The sequence below is a fragment of the Acromyrmex echinatior genome, chromosome 15 (genome assembly GCF_024713525.1).
Source record: "Acromyrmex echinatior isolate Ae372 chromosome 15, ASM2471352v2, whole genome shotgun sequence".
Classification (NCBI taxonomy): Eukaryota; Metazoa; Arthropoda; class Insecta; order Hymenoptera; family Formicidae; genus Acromyrmex; species Acromyrmex echinatior.
In genome coordinates this window covers 6,092,792-6,110,764 of record NC_141866.1, presented here as the reverse complement: position 1 = coordinate 6,110,764, position 17,973 = coordinate 6,092,792, and the positions used below count along the sequence as shown (strand labels likewise).

Here is a 17,973-nt window from a genome sequence, read left to right as displayed (position 1 = left end):
TAACAATAATTTTTTTACTAAGTAAATATTTATTGTGAGTAAATATTTGGTTGAAGCTATTCAAATATATATATATATATATATATATATATATATACATTTTTCTCAGTGTACGTTTATTTAGTTTTCATAGCTGTATGTGTATACAATTGGGTGATTATTTTAAATTTTTCCTTTACAAGTGCTATTAATATTCCTCTATGTTTTAACCTTTAGTTTTCAGCATTGTGTGTGAATTCGTGTCGCTTTTTCGAACTGCGAGCGTCACAATGGAACGCAGGCTGGCATTGGGAGTCGACGTTTGCCGATAACTTCGACGTATAAAGTCAACATCAAACGCGACAGCATATAATGGCGTCAAACGAATTCGCCATCCTAAAGCCTTCGCCATCCTAAACCGTCGACGTATATTTCCCATGTATTCGTCGTGCCGTGGTAACAAGCGGGCGATAAAGAACGAGAGGAGTGCGTAAAGCGCATAGAGAAGCGACCGACGACGACGGTGAGCGAACGGCATAATGGGACGTCACGGCGGATCTTTCGATGACGTTGCATCGTTCGCCGATAGCGAACCGGTTAAATGGAACGCGAACGCTATTGCCGTGATATCTCGTCGGAATCAGGAAAGCCAGAATCTCGCGTAGGGTTTAATTCCAGCGATGCCCCGAAGAGAGAAGCGATATGGTGTGAAACTAACGGCAGTGTCGATGCAAAGGATGCTAGGAATGTTGAGAGAATCGGTTTTGCATTAAGATCCGAATTAAAACTATTACACTTGCGTTTTAATGACGCGTTAATAAATTAGGAAACGAGAAGTGCGAAACTTATTAAAAGCGATTATAAAGCGCTTTAAAACGATGTGCAGCAGGATTTCTTGTACCTATTGTCTTGCCTTTTATTTACGGATAATTTTGAACCATTTTTTAAATGTAGAATTCAAGCCACCTTCTTTTTAATAACCTTTGAATTTTTATTATTGTTGCGCCGTTTTCTGATTCTTATTAAAACGCTCTTTGTTTTTAACTTATAAAAAAAAATATTTATTTCCCAACATTTTTATTAACAGAGACATGGATCCCAAATTGGTAAAAAATCTGCAAACAAATTTAATTCTAATTAACTGTAAACAGAATACTGTTAATTCTAATTAACAGTATTCTGATTAACAATTTGATGATACTATTTGCGTTTCAAGAGAGATTACAACGTGAACACGTTATAGCGATTATTAGCGATAACTTCTTCCATGATGAAGCACAAACAGCGAAACTTTGTGATTGAAATGAAGAAATAACAGTACTAGGAAAGTTATATAAGGTCTGCATAATAACACGTTGCTATTATCGTGGAAAATGAAGTAGTCTGTTATAATATTCTTGTACTTTATATTCAAGGAAATGTATAACCGTACTGATGCTGAAAAACTTTTGTCATGAATATTTTTTTATTAATAGTGATTAGTAGTAGTGATTAGTAGTAGTGATTAGTATTGGAAAAAGAAAATAAGATTAGTTTTATAATATATTTTACGTTATATTACACATATTTAATCTTTGACTAAAATGGATCATTTGAATCCAAAGCACAAATTTTTGATGATTGTATAGTCGATACGATTAATACTATGAGTTTCTAAAAAAATTGTAGATAAAGAAAACTTTAAATCGCTTCCTTTCAATCGTAAGGAGGAGGTTCATTCTGTATTTTAAACAGGAACATTATTCTGTATTTTAAACAGGACACTTTAGAACTTGGGTATAATTTTTATAATTGTAGGATTGTAGTTGAAAGGATTAGCACAGTGTCAGAGTTACTGCGCTCGAACTTACCTTAGGAATATTTTCTGCTTGCATATATAATGTTGGAGCACGTTTCACGCGCCTTCGCGCGAGCATAATCAGGCTCGATAGCAGAAATCGATAGTGGCTGCGAGCGGCCATCAAGTCGACCGCGAAAGGGGTAAGCACGGCAGGTATATATGTGGTTTGTTAAAAATCTCGGATCGACAAGCATCGGATGCGGAGTGGCTATCGACTCAGCTGCATTCGCCGCACTGAATCGTCACTCGTCGAGGAACGAGTTCGTCGAGGAAAAGGAAGAGTCGAGAAAATAGGAAATGCGCGACTATAAAGCGCTTACGCGTAACATCGGCTTTCTGCTCGACACAACTTTCGATCGAATTATACAAATCGATTCCCGTATAGCGGTACGTTATCATCCGATAGAGCTTTACAGCTTTATGCTAAATTTCGTATTTGGAGATAACGGCCGCCGGCAGGTCGGCATGATTCGCGCGTGTAAAAATCAACGTAATTATATAGATCTCGGATCGAGCATGGCGAACGAGAAAATTTATGTGAAAGGAAATTTTCAAAGTGCTTTAAATCGAAGCAACAGAATTGACAGGTGGGCGTAACTGAAATCCGCGTTCTACCAATAATAACCGCGAGTTCTTATCCGCTGATTGATCTCAGGAGCATCGAGAAGGAAGATGGTAATCCACGCCGTCGTGTCGAGGCGACGATCCATCACGATGCGGTGGTTAAAACGTGACGGATAGGAGCGAGTAGGTGGATATATGTGAAATTTTTCAGCCGCGGCAAGACTTTTACCTTTCTCATTCTGTGAGTGAAGACGCAAATAACTGTTACATTCCTTTGAGATGTCAGCTAGAAAATTAAATTACGCCACTGTATATCGTATATTGATCATCAGCATGTTACAATAATCAAATTGTAAAAACGGGATCGCTAGGAAGCTACGTTGGAGCGAATAATTCTTTGCGAACATTGACTGATAAATAACATTCATTTATAAGCACTGAGAAAAATGCTTGGTATAAATTATTATTTTATTGATATGTGTAAAATTTGGTTGAACTTCTTTAATTATATCAAATATTTTTATTAAAACAACACAAATTTTAAATTAAAAATAAGAAAATTTTGTAAGTTACATTACAAAAAATTGATTAATATCATTCAATTTTAGAACATACAATTTTTTAATAAAAAAAAAAAATTTTTGTAAATTACATTAAAAAAGTCATTTCAAGCATTTTTTTCGGTGACAGAGATTGATTATTTTTAATTTAAGCTTTCTGTTGAATTCTCTTGGTTTGTTCTTTGGCCAATATGATTAAAAAGCTTTAAGAAATAAAAAATAAAAAATTTTCACTAACCAATTTTTATAATCTTATTAACAAATGAAATCGTCAAATATTAGAGAAAAAATTTTTTTAATAAAATGCAAAAAAATTAATTACATTTTGGATCAAATAGATACAGATCAGTATTAAATAATCTCTTTAGATGCTATGAATGAATGGCTTATAAATCTTAAGACTGTACTTAGAAAATCTTAACTATAAGAATCGATTATCATAGAATTATGAATATCAGGCAGATATCGAATAGTGCGTGTTTCGTGAAATTACCAATTAAAATCTGTTATTTTCAATTGAAAAACATAAATTGTGATTGTGAGATTAATTAATTCTGTATTATAGTATATAAATACGATATAGAAATATATTGAGCGTGCAATGGGAATGTGTTAAGCTACCTCACATAAAGACGATAATCAACAGCGTTTGGATATTGAGTTGCACGGCTTGATCAAGATAGGAATTAAACGAGTAGAATCAAGCTCTGTGATGCCTCTTCATCCTCATCGGCTTTCCCTGATCACCGCGAAAGACCGCACGATTTGCTCTTATCTTCGCTGTGCCCCACATTCCGATAATGATTCTACGCAATCGGCAACCACTAATCTGTGTTTCGATCGCGTCTTTTTTCTCCTTTCCGGCGTGTACCGCACCGTGTTATTACCGGCGGTGGAAATCTCGCCGAACGCATAAAGCAAGTACTCGATGTTCAGATTTTTCCTTCTTTTCTTCCTTCGAATCAGGGGCTTTAATTCGCCCTGTACTGCTATCTTGAATGCAAAATTGTTCCCCATTCAAATTGTCGCTCGTAATTGATGCAAGTTTTGTTAATACAAGATCGTAAGAACGGAAGCGATACGTCAAGTAAATGGGATCTTTATTTTATAATATGCAAAATCAAAAATTTTTAATTGTTTTAAATTAGAAAAATTCTAATCCTCTTTTTAAAAATATTTTCAATATTTCTCGAGAGAGAAACTAACAATCATTTTTATTTAAAAATTAAGTAAGTCATTGAATTAAGTATGTCTGAAAATGATTAAACTTTGTCTAACTTCTAACGTTATGCTTCGTAACTTCATTAAGTTATTAAGCTTATGAAAGGAATTATAAGAGAATTTCTCACAAACTCCTACTAATTCCTAAAGCATAACGAAATATGTAGCTAAGAAACTTTAGATCTTATCTCGATTTAATATGGAGAATATATTTAGAAAAGATAGACCGTTTCGAATTAAAATCACACATGCACTTCAATTCCATCGTCAAGTCGTAACTGTATCGATTTCAAGCTCAGAAAATAGAAATTATATTTTCCTCTTTTTTATAATACATATTCACGTAAAAGATTATTAGTTCACTTGAAAAAACACGAAACACCACTTTGTCTGTGGTACTCAAGCGAACTCCAGACACGAAAGGAACAAAAATTCGTCGTGAATGTTTGTTTCTTCAGACTACGGATCTAACGATTGGTGATCGAGAGATCTCGGTAGCGACGAGGCAGCTTGATATTCGTCGGATGCGCGTCGCGGAGCTCGGCCGCGTATGAGCACAGAATAAATTATCTGATGCGTCGGTCTGGTCCCTCCTGGTCCCTCCTGGTCCCTCCTGCGACCTCTCTTCGCCTCTCTCCCTTTTCACTACACGTTGTTCCCTCTTTCTCCTTCTTGACGTCTGACTATTTCATTCCGCCTGCTCCGGCAATCACTCCCCGTTGTCGTTCGTTCATCCCTCTCCGTCTCGCTCTCTCCCACCGCCGGAGTGTCTATAATGACTCCTCGTGGTGGGACGATACCGGAAGTGAAGTCAGAACGGCGGAACCACGACGTTCACTCAATGGAAAGTTTGAGCTCCACCGGCGTGAGTTGTTCTAAGGTTGCTACACACGCTCGTCTCTACTCTAGCGAGCGCGGAGGAAAAACAGCTTCTTTCGACCGGTGCGCTCGGCATTCGCGCGAACACGAATCACGCACGAGGAGCTGCCGAGGAAAACTCGCGAAGTGTCGATATTTCGTTCTCTCGACAAGGATCATTGAAAGTGCGACGTTTCTCGAAGAAAACCGATTGGATACTCGGAAGTGAAAGCTGCAGATTTAGAAATGTTAATATTCAGTTGAATATCTAGCGTGAAAGGAAGATTAATCGGGAGAAGAAGAATCGGGATAAAGTAATCCGAAGATTCAGGAATAATAATTTGAACTGATGAAGGATTGAATTACAAGTAGATTTGTAGGACGTCAGTTTAATTTCATGTGCCGTATGTTGACTGACGGAATTGCATCGAGATCGATGAATAAGAAAGAAAATTGGACGTTAACGGATTTGATTCGGAAGAATAAGTGAATAGTTGAATTCATTGATTGATTTTTGTTATAGTTATACGCGCGAGATTTGTGTATGCCGATCGGAGAAATTTCGATCAAGTGATTGAGAGAATTTGAATGATAGATAGTTTAATGAGAAAGAAAATTTGCAGTTAAATTAATGAACGTAAAAAATCTAGGCATTCTTTGAAGTTGCATTATCGCGGCAAACAAAGTACGTTTTATTGTGAAGCGCCGGAAGTCTCGGGGAGCAGCAAATAACATCGTCGAGTAATCAAGGCAGCGGTTGAATAAATTGGATCGGGGATATTACAAGAACCGTCGAGAGAGAAAAAGGGTGGAAGAAAAAGGATGCATAAGGAAAGTCGCCATTAAGCTATGGCAAAGAAAAAGCTTTCTCTCCGTGAAAAATAAGGGAAACGATAAATTGGCGAGAGACATTATACATTAACTCCCATTTTGGAAATGGTGCACGAATTTCAAAGTGTCGTATTTCTGATAAATTATTTGGAGTTTTATCTGGAAATTCAGAGAAAACGATCGACGTCGTTCTGTAATTTTCTTTTCGAAGCAAATACACTGAAAATTTCGGTTCGTCAGCGCGAACTTTTTTGTGGAATACATAAAACTCACCGAACGAGGAAAGTTATTTCATAGTCGACTTCAAATGCGTTCTCTTTTCGTGCGCAACCGCATGAAAAATAGAGGAGTTTTCGCTGCGTCGAACAATAAGCATTTTCGCGTGAAAGTGACAAGATGATGACGGCCTTTGAAAAGAAAAAAAAAAGATCCATGTGATTTTCATGGGTGAGACAAAAGGTTGTCTGTGAAACGGAAGTCCGTCGTGTAGAAGAATGCTAATTAACCCAATTCCTCCCAAAGTTGCGTTAACCAACTAGCATACATTTTAATTCATTATGTTATCATCCTTCGTTTCCTTAATTAAAGTGAAATCATTGTCTCAATTACAAAAAAGGCGGGACCATAAATATAAATTAGTGTACCTTAACGAGTAAAGCGGTCACCTTGCGGAGAAATTAGCGAAACTAATTTGAGATAAACTGCTGCAACGTCTTAATGGAGGAGAACTAATGAACTTTGTAATCTTGTAAAATGCTCGTCGGGACAGCTGGCAGTCTGTCATCGCCGGGACTCCTTCTCGTGTAAAATAAAGAATTTGCTGATGTGCGACGAAAAGACTTTCAATTTGTACAAGAAATTGCGTCTTGGGTGGTCCCCAAACTTAAGTCGTCGTCAGTATAACATCTTTTCTCGTAATCAGGACGGTATATTTTTGTTATGATATGTCAGTTTAAATCTTAAATCACAGATTGACGATTATAGTAATTGGTCTCAACTGTGGGTTGGAGGATTTCATCTAAGAATATGCATTATCCGAAGCCACACGCATTGAGTTGAACAGACCCGGGGTCTGTCATTGTCGATAACTCGTTCGCTAGGGTGACCATCGAGGGTGAAAACAGGGGACTCGAAGTACATTTGTGAAAGTATTCGTTAGAGATGGTCAGCCAACACGCGATGGCCACTACCGTCCGTAAAGTTAAGCAGGAGAATCGTCTCAGGCGGCAGAATCAAAGCCAAGGTACACATAGACACGTGTTGATCTCATATTACTAGATAGTTCATGTTCTCTAAGAATATACATGGAAAAAAAGGTTTTGCTTCAGTATCTAAAAATTTAGCTAGATACAGATCTAAAAATAATTTTATTGGATGATCAAAATAATTATGTAGGAGATACTAGTTACTAGAATATCAAAATTTTTTGCAGCGTTGATTATCATGCTTGAATTTTCTACATAATTATTTTAATATTATATTTCAGTAAAATTATATTAGGTGTTGGAATTAATTCGTAGCGTTTTTTAATGAAAGAATGTTATTTATTTCACATGAGCATTAAAAAATACATTAATGAAAGTACTTCCCATCACTTGTAAAACGCTACGAATTAATTCCAACACCTAATATTTAGATCTGTATTTGGAAAAAAGTTATTTATATAAAAACATATATATAAATATTATATATAATTATATGTAAACATATTCATAAAAGTACATATAATTATGTACAAAATATATTCGTATATATTCATATATGTCTTTCTTTTGTGAAAATTATTTCTTGGTACAAAAAAATAATAATAATAAGAAGATATAAAAATGATTAAAAAGATTATTTTTGTATTTTTTTATAAAAAGTTGAATTTAAAAAAATGAAAAGTTGCCCATACAGTATATACGTATATTTAATATATTTTAATCATATATTTATATATATATTAGGTGTTGGAATTAATTCGTAGCGTTTTTAATGAAAGAATGTTATTTATTTCACATGAGCATTAAAAAATACATTAATGAAAGTACTTCCTATCACTTGTAAAACGCTACGAATTAATTCCAACACCTAATATATATAGAATATTTTTTTCTCATTTTATCAGACTTTTTGTAAAAGAAATAATACAAAAAAATATCTGTTTATTTTTTTATCTGTTTATGTTTTTGTTATCATTACTTTGCTCGTACGGCACAGAAATTTTATTAAAAAACATGGATACATTTTGTAATTTTATATTATGTGTTTATATATATTTATATGTATATATTCTTACATAAAAACTTATTTTACTGGTGTATCTTCTTATATTTTTAGATACTTCAACAAATTCATTCTTTCCATGTTGATTTATAATGTAACTTACACGTCCTTATCTCCAAGGCAAACCTTAATTACGATCTAGTTGCACCGAAATATATCACCTCCTGTGGAATTAATGCAGACGTAGTTAGGACGTAGCAGGGATATAATATGACATTAATAATGCAGTACACGTACGTGTGTAACTATAATATCATTACGATCGTTCTGTTGTAATTGTGTTAAAAATATTATGAGACTTTAGTGCATAAAATGTTGAAAACGAGGAATAAATTGAGTGAACGAGGAAAAAATATATTAACAAATGTAGACTTTAATTAATATACAATAAACTACTTTAATTAGTATCTTATTATCGAATGAACAATAAACTTACGTAAATATTACTGAACGAACGATAGATTTACGTAAATATTACTGAACGAAATGTTCATGGTCTTTAAAGCAACTTATATTCTTTATTCACAAATAAATGTTTATCTATGATTACAAAATACCTTTAATATAGTTTTCAGTATACTTATGTATAATACATACAGCAATTTTCTCTCCCTAGGCATCTTTCATTTGAATAAGTTATTTAACACATTCATGTCACAGGCTCAAGGATATTCCAGGATGCGCCGTGGCGATGAATATATTACCTACTACTTATTTCATATTTTTAATATGTACACATTGCATGTACATACATAATTTCTTCGCCGATTTAATTTTACGTTAAAGTATGACATGAAAAATTCACAATTGTGTATTAGGAAGATGTTTTTTTTATATTTATGATTATATTTTATATTTTGTGATTTATTTATTTTAATTTGACTAAAAAAGAGTCTGAATGATTATTATCCATTGTCATTACGTTTTAAAATTAAAATAGTTTTTTATTTGACATTTTTTTATTACTCATCATAACTTTATTTTGTTTTTAATAATGCTAATTATTATGCTGTATGAAAAATCTTATTTGCAATCGTAATTTCTTTTTCAATACATTTAAAAAATTTTAAATTAATAAATTAAGTTATACCACAGTTAAAATATTAAAAAAGCGGTTATGTATTTCTGCAGATGAAGAGGGGCTTTACAAACCAGTGCCACCACCGAAACCGGTGTCGAATAATCAGAAAAATCAAGACGTTCAGCAGGACGAACACCGGGAGCAGTCGGTAGCCGAGAGGCCGTCATTGCGAACGACTTCCGGTCCGGAAAGGACCAACGTCGCAGAGGACGGGCAGGTTCGAAGCGCAGCCGGGCAGCCCTTTGCACCGGAATACAGGATGCCACCCTTGTACGGGGAGGAGCAGAGTTCGGGTCAGGCTCAACAGGCGGCCAGTTTGCAGACTCACAGCAGCAAGTTCCCGGTAAGTGTAATAATGCACGTGAACGGTGAAATTATAACACCATTATTCTTATCAATCACTTCCTCGCTGTGATTTTCACCGATTTTTCCGGAAAACTGCAATTACAAAGTGTCAGTTTTTTTTTTATTATTTAATCTATCTCTCTTTCTCTCTCTCTCTTCTCTTTCTTTTCCTATTTTTCATTTTTAGTAAGCAATAATTAAAACAGAATGCATTCGTGCGATAATCTATTATGGAATTATTTTTACTATATAAATCTTATATTATATTTTAATATTTAAAAAGTATGACGTTCAAATATACTCGATAATAATCGATATGAAGATGTAAGATAATGATCATTATTGATATAAATAAAACAACTAAAAACAGATAAAACGATTGAGGTAGATAGCATATGAAAATAGATACAATTTATTGATGACGTTGTCAGCATTTTTTTCTATTTTGATAAAGATGTAGTATTATAATATAAAATATTGATCAAATTACGATAAATATATATCTTCCTTCTTTTTAACAAGATAATTATGCAATATGGAAATTAATGTGCCATTAAGATTCTGAAATTGAGACATAAAATATTCTTAATAATATAATATTAAAAATTAATTAAAATTCATAATTTTTTTTAGTTGATTTAATTTTGCAAATTATAAAAAGAAATGTATTTTGTATTGTCGTGTAAAATTATAAATAAACAAAGGTTAATTCTACTTGTATATATAATAATAAAAGTCAAAAGTTATCGAAATCGTACAGGTTATAATCTCTCTCTGCGTAAAAAGCTTTTTCATTCAATTTTGGAGCTTACCGGGGTTAGTGTACCTTCGCTAAACGAACAGGTCACTAATTATCCTACGAGGGCGAGTGTGACACCTTGCTTGTTTTATGTCGCCTCGTATATACTAGGAACAATGAGACGAAAAAGAACCGAGTGACGCCGCAACGCATAATGCAGACAGTGGTGGTTCTAAATCTTTGCTTTCCCGCAACGTTCATTTATTTTGTGCTTCTACTGAATGCATCTTCTCATATTCTAGTCATGTATATCTGCATTCTATAATAATTTTTTTTCTTTCTGCCATACTCGCTTTCGATGGTTTTTTTAATCCTGCTAAAATTTTTATTAAAACGGATATACCATCATGGCTGACGCGTTCACTTGTTTTAAGCGTTGAAAAATTAAAGCGTCTATTTGAAGAATATCATATATGTTGCTTTTGATAAATTAAATTTCACGTCTGGTAAATAGAAGTAAAATTTCATTATTGTTCTCATAACTCTCCAGTTAATTATATTTATTTATAAGAGATCACATACTATTTTTTCATAAAAATAATATCGACGACGATGATGTACAATATCTCTTGAAATAACGTTTTCAATTATTTTCTGTATTGAATAGTCTGAATTGTGATAATTTATATTAAACTGTCCCAAAAGTTTTTTTATTTTTTTACCTCATGAATGACACAATTTACTGAAGTATACAACCGTTCTACCATTTTTTTCTAGCTCTCTAGAAGCCATTTTTTAAAAGTTTCTTTGATTTATTAGCAAAATGCTGATTGAGGTAGTTTTTTATATTATTTAAAGAGCTCTCTGAATTTAAAGGGCTCCTTTATCACGAAAAGAATTTTTTAGAGACAGGTAGTAGGCAGAAGAGGCAAGGTCCAAAAAGCAAGGAGCAGAACATCTTAATCAATCGCCAGCAACTTATTTCGAACGACCAAAGAGCGCACGCCTTTGGCCGTTCGAAACAAATTGATGGTATTTGATTAGGATGTTTTATCCACTTTATTCTCCAGATTAGTCATCTTTCGATTACCTGTGTGTTGTTCCTTTCTCTAAAAAAATTCAGTTTTTTAAATGACATTAAAAAATGCCTCAATTAATATTTTTTCATTGATAAATAAAAAAAACTTTGAAAAAAAACATTATAAAGGAAAGGTCGCATCTTTTCTCATAATTTATTGAAGTATTTACGAAATCATTGTGTATAACATTGTGTCATTCATGAAATAAAAAGATGAGAAGACTTTTAGGACAACCTAATATACAGTTATGCAAGTTAATTTTAATAAACAATCATATTAATTTCAAATATAATCATTGAATTGATAAAAATCTTGATCAGAAGACTTGAATGTTTTTAAACTTAAATATATGCTTGCGAAACTGTTTAAAATTAAGATAAAGGTTTTAAAGTTTAAAAGCTCTGTTTACAAATTTAAAAAATCAATTTTTTTATGAAAATAGATAATATTTAGAAAATCATAGAACTATTAAAAAAAAAATAATAATTTGTTTATATTATAAAATTAGTATAATAATAAAATATAATACAAATTTAATACTATGTTTATACTGTTTTATAAATAATATACACTGTTTAAATAAATCTTAATTATAAAAAAAAAAAAACTTTAATTTAGAACTTAATTATATCAGAATGTATTAAATATACAAAATATAGCAGATGACTATTTCTTTTGAAGCTCTCTAAGGAGAAAATCACTTGAGATTCGTTAATAAATTTGTTATTAAAATGAAAGTAACAGATTCTAGGACACCTAATACACGTCTGCGATAGTAAGACTTTCTTTCTTTTGAACGTTATATTTATAGCTATATCGTCGCTTGCGCTTTCGATTGGACGCTCGTTGATTGTAGAAACTTTGGCAGTGTCAGGCGATTTCCCGCTGATGATTTCTTGTAATTATCAACCTGCTGCGCAGATGACACGACACGGCTTTCTGAATAAGGAGATTCTACGCGTGCATTTCGATGCGTCTTCTTGCGGAGTTAAGTACAACGAGAAGGAACGAGTAGAATTCACGCTTTATTCGGTATAAACGGTTAAGCTTTCTAGAATCATACTTGATTTCTTGGACACGATAAACCGGGCTCAATTATAATTCCACCACTAGAAATCGTCGAAGGGAAATTTTTGCCGACAGACAGTTATACTTGTAACGAGATGAAATATCTACACACTATACTTCAGTTTAAACGAATATTCAGTCATTTTTCCATCAATATAAATCTGGAAGCAATTAAGTTCTGCATTTGAGATTTTTTTAAAGATTGCATTATCTCGTGTTTTATCTCGACCGACAATTATCGCGTTATTATCTCTCCATTGAGGCTCGTATACATTTTTTATTTCTAATTTTCTCTATTGTCTATCAAGATTTATCCTTTGATTCTCGTCGCCTGACCTTAGTCAATTCCGACTAATTAGCTGAACGTAATCACGCGGTACAAATGGCGCGCGTTGATCTTCCGCGTTTGGCATTAAGAATTAACACGGTCCAGAAAGGTGGAGAAATCTTTGGTAACAGTTCGTTGTACGCTAGTTACGTTGTTCTTGGGAAGGTTCTCAGAGGTTCTCCATCAAGACAAAGGGGGCATCATACGTGCGTACCGTTCGCCGGAAGTCGGGTAAGGGGGCTTTACTCGCGATAGCCGTTTAGATACACACCACATTTCTCTGCAGGAATCGGCACAACCGCAGGTGAGAATAAATCGGGGCAATCCAGTGTTTTATGGCCTTTGCCATTTCAGCTAGCGCCTTTATCACCAATTCTTCACACCACGCACCGTTGGCTCGCGTGACGTCATACATACATACGCACGTACGCATACGGGCTCGCTTGATCGAAGAGAAAAATTCTAAAAGCGACACAGCCTATCATGTTTATCAATAGCTGATTGCGAATCAATGTTAATTAACCCTTTTTTTGTTAAATATTGTCACGTTGCGATCAATCCTTCTACAGCATTTTAATTATCGCGTGACATAAAAGCCTGTGGACTCTGTGCGAATTAAATCTCCTTTGACAGAGAAAGAGTGATTACATTCTCATGTTTGGAATTATTGCTTCGTGCTTTATAACAAAAATTCAATTAAAGTACTGAGAATTCTGTCTAATGAACTAAGAGATGAACCTATGATTTTTATGAAGAATCCTTTATCTTTTTATTTTATTTTGAAAAATATTAAATAAAAACGTTGATAAATTTATTTTAATGTAATCGACTTAATTTTATTTAATTAACTACAGGGTATCTCTAATGCAATACATACACATATATATTTAGTTGAGACTTTAAGATGTATATAAGATTGAAGGATCCGGTATATATCTGTCCACATGCGAATAACAATAGCGATTATGTTCGAGATTATTAACTAAAAGAACCATCCTTAAAAGACCTCTATCAAAGATTCAATGTCTCTTAAGTGCTAGGTGCAAGAGCTATAGTTAAGAGAATCTAATATCAGATGCAGTTGTGTTCGGGGTTCTATCACATCCTATTATCATCCCCGGAAGGCGCGAATCGATCGGTATTTTTATTCGCGAGCTTACGCCTCGACGCACCGCGTTACGCGCGTTCTCATGACGCCGTTCCTCTATTAGCACGCTTTATTTCTTCCGCAAAACATCGTACCACTCCGTTGTATCTCGAGCTTTTTTTATAATCCAGCTTTATGACGCAATAAGTACACCGCCGCGTGTACGCGTGTGTGCATGTGCGCTTGCGATGAGTGACGTCACTGTCGACTGCCCTGAGCAAAATGCCGATGTAACTACTAAGTCTTTTTCAAAAAAGAAAAATACGCAATCATTCGGATTATTTCTAGATGAAAAAGCAAGCAAAGAATGTAGCATGTTGTAAAAAGAAATTGCCCTATGAAGAAAATTACATTGCGCTATTATATTTTCCAAGTTTTCCGATAAATCTTTTTGTCCTGTATTTTCGCTACGCGTTTTATATTAAATATTGTCACTTTATTGCCATTGTCTTTTGTCCAAACAATTCAAAGTAATATTTACTGTTAAATGTGGAAATTATAAGCTTTTTACAAATATATGTTGTTTATAAAGATTAACATTTCGTGAATTTTGCAATCCACTTCATCAGGGTGAAGAGCAGCCTGATGCTTAATTAATATGTTATTTATTTATTTTATTAGCACAATTGGAAACTATTTTTGATATTCACAAATTAAGTCTTATATAAAGTCAACAGACCCATTTTCTTTTTTAAATAGCAAATGAACTGTATATTTAAACAAACAGATTTATCTATAAATTATTCAAAAGAATTAAATAACTTATTTTCACATACCTATATTATTTTTGTTAAACTCAATCCTCCTTTTTTTGTGTTGAATTTTTAATATACACGAGTATTAATTTAACATAATGTGATTGGGTTATTTGAATGTTTTGCATTTAAATTAGTATTCAACATTTCTTAATCTTAAAATAATTTATGAATAAGTAAAAAAATAACATAAAAATAATATAAAAAACATAAAATTAATATAATGCAAAGCGTACATCATAAGATAAATGAATAAAATGTACGTAATTAATTTAATATAAACTTTTCTTAACATAATTTAAATTTATAAATGTTAATTTTATCAAAGAAATGTGCTTTCATAATTTATTTTCGAATTGTATCAAATTGTTATTTTTGTGTTAATTTTTTATATAATATTTATTATATATTTTTAATATATTTATTATTTTATTTTTATATATTTATTATATATATTTGTTTATTTTTAATATATTTATTTTGTAATTTTTAAATTAGTATAAAAACTTGAGAGGATCGTTTGGGACATGTAAAATGTGTTAAATTTAATACAAATTTTTTATTTGCATAGTGAAATATCAATCACGGTAAATTGTTATCTTATCTTTTACATCATAATTATAGATAAATCATGAGAAATCAGGTGAGTTGTATTTTACGATTGATGTATTTATATTCATATACAAATACATATATTATGTATATTTGCTTTATTATACATTCATACACAATAAAAATACCTATCAGTGAAGAATATAAAAAAGCCATACATGATAAAAATACATTGGTAGTTCACCGTCAGGGAATCGCATATTTATGGATACCGGTGACGTTCGAGGCAAATGAATGTATCAACATTCGGAGCATGGTATTCCCTACGAACATTCATGTTTTTTCACACTCCTCTCTTCGGTTTCTCACAAAAATTCGTAACCGCACGTCCAAGGCTCGTGAGAACGATTAACAATCAAATATCATGCTTATCTCGTACGACAAGATCGTGATCGTTAATAAAAAGACTCGTCTTGCGTTTTCCGACTTGCGATCAGCGAACGAGAGTCTCGGGGAAGTAAATCTCGTACTTGTACACGTATGCGAACGTAGTTATGTATCCGCAAGCGTGATTATGCTCGGGGCTTACCTATCCGCGTGCATTTATTTTCCGCGGTAGTAGCTCGTTTCATCACGCTTGCTTTCTTCCGAGCGCGATGCCCGGCGTTATTGCGGCGATGTCCGGCGATGTTGCAGCCAGTTTAGTTCAGTGACACCTACTCCGCAGCGCGTTATTACGCGCACGCAACGAACGCACACGTCGCGGCCGCGCCGTGCACGCACTTTGCGTATCATCGTGCCGTGCGTGCGAACTCGCCTTCGACACGAATGCTCTGCCTGACGTGGACGCGGCCGAGAAAGCCGCACGGAAAATCTCTTGGCGCACGATGGCCGTCTGCATATCATCCATCTGTTTTTGCTCTGTTTACCTATGTAGGTGCATTTAGCGCGCCTCTCAGGACGCGCTCGGTTGCGCGCGAGCTAAGAAAAGAAGTTTATCAGCGGATTAATTTGCTTTAACGCGTTAATTATCCTTTGAAAAGCAATTTGAACAAATTGCGAGATTAAAAATTAGAGTATAAAAATTGAAAATAAGATATATTGCTAAAAGAAATAACAGAACCATTTATGCGTGAACTCAGAAAATATAATTAATAATATACGATATAATAATTTACTTTAATATATATTAGGCTACTACTTTTTTTTTTAATTGAAGTAATTTTATAAAAATTTTGCACGTTTGAAATGTATAGCGTTAAGAATTTTAAATAAAATTTACAAGAAATTTGATAAGAAGCAAAAATGAGCGATTAATAATAATTATATTATCTAATTACAATAATTTGATTCTAAATCTTTTGATTCTGTTAATTAGTTCGTATTAATTAGCTATTTGAAAATTATCAATGAATGAATAAGCAGTTTATTTGTAATATTCGAAATATATTTGGCGAATCTTACCTGAGTAATGTCACATTACAGGAAAAAATTTCAGCAAAACTTTAATTGAGACAATTTTTAATAGCAATCAAATATTTTGTTTATTCAATAAAATATTTAATTACTTCCGTATGAAATGCATTTTTCCTGTAAATAACAAAAATATTTGTTTATACTAATTAAACAATTTAATTCCTATAAAATTACAGTTCCGCTCAGTATATTTAACAAATTTTTGTTCCGTACATTTTAAACAAATTTTTGTTAACAGCAAAATTTTGATTTATAGAACAAAATATTTGTTCTAATGCATGTCTCCAGCAAGATTGGAAAGATAACTATTTTGTGAGCAAACGGTAATTATTGTCTCTTCCGATTATAGATAGAACGCGAATTGATCCTGTCGTCGGGAGACAAAAATTCTAAGATCCCTATTCTTCACGAGTACAAGCAGAGGACCGCCGGAAGAGTCGCCATCGCGCCGGATGCGCCAATCAAGCAACAGGCCTGGGTTCAAGAAGTAAGTCCGATCTTACTTGATAATTCACAGTGGATAAACCGCACTGATTTCTTCGCATCTTTTCTTCCGGACAATAGCGGCTAGCGTAACGAGATGCTTGGGTCACTTGTTAATGCATTCTCTTCCTTTCTGTATTTCTCGCATATTTGCGTTCTCTTGTTATTTAAAGTATGTAAGTAATATACATTCTTCGAGTAAATATAAGTTTAATAATCTAAAAATCTAAATGAATTGTAACGTTCATCGAAGTTAAAATTCTGACGGTAGCCAGAGTGAGGAAATTTTCGTCCTACTTTGAGGACAGGTTTTATTGTCTGACAATTATTACGAAATCCCTCGCTTAATCGATCGTCACGTGTGTGTAACATTATATATACGTGCCACCTACGTGAGCGTCAGTAGGCGTCAGAAACACACGTTTCAGGCGTTCTTTTTTCCGGTTTTATCTACTGATACCTTAAGGCATAAGAGAAGGATGTGGAAATTGATATTGGATCGAAGGTAGATGTATAGATGTATTTTATGTTCTTTTTTATAAATTGTGTTTAATTACTTGTGTCAATATAATTGTTGCGATGATTGTTATCTGTTATATCTTTGATTTGTATGTTATTATATTTAATTCTTTATTCTTTTATTAAATATGTTTTATTCTATTTATTTTTTTACTTTCCTATATTTTTCTATTTTCTCTATTTTATTAAAGCTTAGCAAATATTTCATATATATATATATATATATATATATATATATATATACTTAGTAAATATGAAATATTTATAGAGAATATATGGT

The 17,973-nt window shown here is 33.1% G+C and overlaps 1 protein-coding gene across 5 annotated transcripts in view; it reads left to right on the top strand.

The window, feature by feature from the left end:
• Nucleotides 1-17,973, top strand: part of LOC105148918 (uncharacterized) — a 74,615-nt gene that overhangs the window by 38,902 nt on the left and 17,740 nt on the right. For 3 of the 5 annotated variants that reach the window (XM_087414128.1, XM_087414127.1, XM_087414125.1), the window contains 2 exons: nucleotides 9,253-9,545; nucleotides 17,041-17,178. In XM_087414128.1, the coding sequence (XP_087270254.1) occupies nucleotides 9,462-9,545; nucleotides 17,041-17,178 (222 nt within the window). In that variant the 5' untranslated portion in view covers nucleotides 9,253-9,461. Of the gene's footprint in view, nucleotides 1-175; nucleotides 7,097-9,252; nucleotides 9,546-17,040; nucleotides 17,179-17,973 lie in introns of those variants that run through there. The other 2 variants (XM_087414126.1, XM_087414124.1) reach the window with 2 other exon arrangements.